Below are 5,485 nucleotides of genomic sequence, written 5' to 3'. Positions count from 1 at the left end.
ATCAACTCTGGCTGCACATTGGAATCACCTTGAGAACTTAAACAAGTTCCTACACCAGAAATTTTGACTTACTTGATCTAGAGTTAGGCCTGGACATTGAGATTTCCAAAAATCTCCCGAAGAGATTTTCATCTGGAGCCAGTGTCTAGAAACACTGCTTTATCCAGAACAAGGGAGGCAGAAACAGAAGGCTGAGGTTAAGGGTATGTTAAGCATCACTAAAACTGTATCCATGAAGCAAAATAGAGACATGAAGATAAAGCTCATCTACAAAAAGCCATACCGGGTAAAAGGATCAGGTCAGGTTTGGGGAAGGAGGAGGGAAGAGAGAGATCTAGGGGAGGAGAAGGCAGAGCTGGCTGGGCTAGGTGCTGTGGTACTCTTGTGGTGTTAGTCATAGAGTTTAGTTTTTTAGGTAAAGATGAACTTGGAACTTTTTCCAGGCTCTTCTCAGGCCAGGATTGTCCTGAATCAGCAGCACTGAGTGGCCAGCTGGGTAGGCAGCCACAATAATTTTGCACAAACTATTCCAGGAAGCGTTGCCATTGAAGACGTTAGATATGTAGAGAAACAGAGAAACTGCATTGAAAGTGTAGAGAATAAGGAAATAGCTGATGGCTCTGATGGCCCCCATGTGAGCCTCCATGCTGGGGTCCCTGGAGCCCATGGCACTGCTGTTTATGTGTAGGGTGTGTCTCTTGAGAGAGATGATCAGCAGGGTGGCAGCCAGGATGAACATGACAAGAGGAATGAAGATCCCCAGGTTATAGAGGAGAGCCAGGTTGACCACGTTGGTCTCAGAGAAGTATTTTTTCTTCTTAGTGATGTTAGAGGAGGGGATGGGAATGGAACTGTTACGGTACACAGTGTAGATGGCGTTGGAGAAGAGCATGCTGTAGCCCACGGAAATAAACACTGACAGCTGCAGAAGCCAGGGCATCAGGCCAGCCAGTCTCCACTTCAGCTTGAGGAAGAGGCGTTGGGAGAAATTGGCAACCTTCACGAAGTAGAAGAAACTGAGCCAGGCAGAAAACCAGAGGCTACAATAATTCAAGAACATGAAGCTCACTTTCAATGTATCATATATACCATCTTCATTATAAAGATGTGGGAATGTTGAGTGGAAGGTCATTTCTAGCATCATGAAGATTTGGAGAGCTATTCTGGATATACTCAGGTAAAACAGGATCCTGCCACTTGAGGAAATTGCCTTATTCTGAATCCATTCAACTGCATTTATGGTCACAATGAAGCCATTTGCAGCTATACCAACTATGCATTCAGTGCCTGTGATTGTGAAAATTATGATGATGTGAAGCAGCGACAACTCATGAGGCTGTAGGTTTTGGTCATCTTGAGTCGTTAATCCTCTTTGGTGTCTGAGGGAAAATGTCTCTCTAGCATTTGATGAGCAGATCCTTGATAGATCCCAGTATTCATGTCACAAGAGGAAGCAGTTGATGCAGCATTTCCAAATTCTCTGCATTTGTTTGTCTCAGAATCTTTACCTCTAAATCTGGAGATGCAAATCAAATGAAGAAGAGATTTGATTTCCAGTCCTCTCCCAGGACCTTTTAGACATGTTGGTATTAGTTTAATCATGGGGCCCTGGGAAGGACTTGAGAGGACACTTTTCAGACTTTTCAGAGAGAGAGAGAGAGAGAGAGAGAGAGAGAGAGAGAGAGAAGCATCAACTTGTTGCTCCATTTAGTTGTGCATTGAATGCTTCTTGTATGTGCCTTGACCAGGGATTGTACTGGGGGCCCCTGGCTTAAGCTGGAAACATTAGGTTTCGAACTGGAGACCTCATCATTTTAAGTTGACGCTCTATCCACTGTGCCACCACTGGTCAGGCAGAAGATGCTCTTTAATAAACTACTAACATGATATTGAGAGTTGTGTTCTTTACTAGCTCCAGTTAATTTGAACGCCTGTGCACCAAGTCACCATTTAACTTAGTTTCACTTGTGTCATCAGAGAACTGATTGTAAATAATAACTTTAAAGATGCATGTAATTCTTATGATGTGCTAGCCACTGTTAAAACACCTTATATGTATTACCACATTTAAGCCTAAAAACCATCCTATGAAGGTTTTATTATCTCTACTTTGCATTGAAAAAAACCCTTATTTAATACATTGTTGACTGCTCACAAGTTAACTAGTGTTTACACTTATATTAGCTATTTTAATTTTTGAAACTCAGGGTAATATAAGATTATTGTATTTGTGACTTTTTGCCCTGAGGGTTGAAGTTCGAAAAACAGCACACCATTCTATATTCTCACGCGGACTCTTTTTCTTCCCACCCATCCGAGCATGAGACCACAAAATCGAAGGTACAGTAAACAAAAACAATCACAGTGTGGAGCCATCTAAACTTGGACTATCTTCAAAACCGCTTGCTGTTTGAACATACACATCAAGGATATTGTAAAATATTTCTTCATCAGGTTCAACCCAACTAGAATGTATAAAGTGTGTATTCAAAAGGAAAGTGCAGTGAAACCAGATATATATATTTGCAAAACATGTTGCGTACCATTACACATAGGTCATTGCTATATAGTATACCGCACCAAAAATAAACCTAAAATATATAATAGGTATAAAATATAATATGTAGCAAATATGTACAAAATTTCACTTAAATTTATTATGTATAAATAAAGTATATTGAAGTTTATTTAGGTTGTTTCACTTTCATACTCAATTATGAAAAAAATAGCTGGTGACATGAGATAACTTCTGTATAAAATTGCTGGTCAACAATAAGTCTACCTCGAGGTAGACTTCTTTTTCTTTTTCTTTTTTTCTTGAAAGAGATAGAGAGAGAGAGAGAGTCAGAGAGAGGAATAGATGAGGACAGGCAGACAGGAAGGGAGAGAGATGAGAAGCATCAATTTTTTGTTGCAGCACTTTAGTTGTTCATTGATTACTTTCCCATATGTGCCTTGACTGTGGGGCTACAGCAGACCAAGTAACCCCTTGCTCACACAAGTGACCTTGGGTCCAAGCTGGTGAGCTTTGCTCAAACCAGATGAACCCACGCTCAAACTGGCGACCTTGGGGGTCTTGAACCTGGGTCCTCTGCATCCCAGTCCAACAAGCTCTATCCACTGCATCACCGCCTGGTCAGGAGAGGTAGACTTCTTTAATAGAGAGGATGCTAAACTGTCGCCAGACGCAGACTGGGACCGAAGCGAGTCTGCCAGGCTGGTCTGGAAATAGGTTCTAGTGAATTCTCAGGAAAAGCATTTTGGGGACTCTTGCATGTAAGCAACAGTGGCAAGATTTAATGGGAGGGCATTCAGGGCATAGATGCCCCTGAGGAGGCAGCCGCACTGCATCTTCCATTACCAGGTCGCTCAGCCTGCCTTGCTGCAGAGGTCCAACCTCTGCGGCCACGGGCCTGCACCTGTGCCCATGAGATGCAGAACCTCTCGCTCTCTTATTTCCTTGTCTGCACACCCGCCACCAAGGCCCGATGGCTCCCAGGTAGCAATCGGCTCTGCCACACCCAGGTCCCCATGGCTGCTACAGAGAGTGCTCAGCACCTGGGGCCTTTGTTAAGCTCCGATGATGATATCTCCTTGGGTTGAGGAAGGAGGTAAGCTTTCTTTTAAACTAACCAGTCTTCTTCCTGGTTCTTTATGGGCTGGTGCTGGGCCTTCCCCCTGTCCAATCCCTGTCCTGGACTTTACGGGATTTTGTGCCCTCATCCTAGCTGATTCTTTCCCCAGATTTTCCCAGGCTAGGTGCCTTCCCTTTACCGCTGCCATTTTGGCTCCAACTGCACATGCCCCGAAGTTGTGCTTCGTCATATGGCTTCTACTGCGCTGGCCTCAGCAGAGGAATTTCCCCTCACTGTTTGTCCTTCCCCCAGTGGGCCAGTTGTCCCTTGGGTGATGCCTGGAATGGCTGTGAAGCTGCCCCTTCTTGTTCGTCTGGCTTAATTAGATGTCTGGCTCTTTTCTCTTTTCTAAATATCTGACTAGCTGCCTACAGTAACAAAACCTCGGAGTAGAATGGAATGGATTCTTTGATTGATATGCAGAAGCACCTAAAAGACACGCTCTAAATGTGTGCTAAAAGGAACTGTCCATCTGAGCAGGTGCCTTAAAGTTTCTTGCTGTTTGTCCTACCTGGCACCTGACAAGATAGCTCAAAGAATTTAACAACTCTAATTAAATTTCTGTCAAAAATTTGACAGAATTACAAATTTGATGGAACTTTTATAAGCCTCCTTGGCGGTACTGGAAGATAATCAGAAATGTAAACAGAGTCCACAACTGCTCGAGATTAAACAAACCAGGAATGAAAGTTGGTAAGGAGAGCCTTTTAAAATCCCAGGTGGCTGAAAAGGTTGTCTTGTGATCATAGTCCCCACCCTTCTTCCACCAACACCTCTGTCACCTCATGTAATTACCATTTCTTTATTTGTGGTGAGAACATGTAAGATCTACTACTCTCTTAGCAACCTTTAAGCATATAATACAATATTGTTAACAACGGTTGCCATGCTGTACATTCGACCCCTAGAACTTGTGCATCTCATAACTGGAAGATTGTAACCTTTGATCAACATCTCCCCAGTTCCCCTACAACCCAGCCCCAGTACCCACCACTCTGCTCTGTTTATGTGAGTTCAGCTTTTGTAGATCTCATCATCTGTAAGTGACATCCTGCAGTATTTACCTTTTGCTATCGGACTTAGTTCACTAAGCATAATGCCCTCAAGTTTCATCTATGGTACAAATGGCAGGATTTCCTTCTTTCTCATGGCTAAATATACTCCATTGTATATATGTCTATATGTATACATGTGTGTGGTTGTTTAATAAGGCATGTGATAATGCATGTAGGTTGAAATATTCCGTGCATTATTGGCACATGTTAGGCATACAATCAATGCAACTATTCTATTTAATATATCAAGTGATCTTTCCCAATGACTATTTCCCTGCCCTGGATTCTGATACCCATTTAGGATCCATGTCTAGAGAACATGGACCCACCTTCTTGTCCTTACAAACTGAGTGTGTTCCTGTCTTCTTGTCAGCCTCCTCTCTAAGCCGCCTGGCTTGCTATTGATCCTGTCCAATTCCAAAGTGCTTACCTGTCCTGAACATGCTTTGGGCTCTTGGTGCCCACTGTCCTACCTGCCAGAATGCCCTCTGCCCACTTTGTGCCCGGGACCCTGGCTCAGATCCCCCTTCTCTCGGGAAGCATGCTCTGGCCCCCTCTGGCAGGAACCTCAGCGCCCCCTCTGCTCTCTAGCTCACTAGGCCTCCTGCACAGCCCGGCATCCCTGGGCACCGCTTAGTCTGTTAAGTTCCCACTGGTTGATCAGAAGCAAGAGAATAGAATACTATCATTTGTTTCGGGACCACAGAGGCTGCCCCTGGCTCTGTCTTATGCGGCTGACTCCCATGTCCTGGGATCTGAAGCGGCTCCTGGAGGGACAGTGGGACGTAGGAGGCT

At 44.0% G+C, this 5,485-nt stretch overlaps 1 protein-coding gene across 1 annotated transcript; it reads right to left on the bottom strand.

Moving 5' to 3' along the window:
* Positions 1–403: 403 nt before the first annotated feature.
* LOC136392222 (taste receptor type 2 member 39-like) lies at positions 404–1,404 on the bottom strand. The gene is given in 2 exon segments (XM_066364276.1): positions 404–1,341; positions 1,344–1,404. Coding segments are annotated over 2 exon segments (999 nt in total).
* Positions 1,405–5,485: the final 4,081 nt, after the last annotated feature.

The sequence above is a fragment of the Saccopteryx leptura genome, chromosome 2 (assembly GCF_036850995.1).
Source record: "Saccopteryx leptura isolate mSacLep1 chromosome 2, mSacLep1_pri_phased_curated, whole genome shotgun sequence".
NCBI lineage: Eukaryota > Metazoa > Chordata > Mammalia > Chiroptera > Emballonuridae > Saccopteryx > Saccopteryx leptura.
The sequence above is the reverse complement of the archived record's forward strand: the minus strand, read 5'-3'. Positions and strand labels throughout refer to the sequence as shown.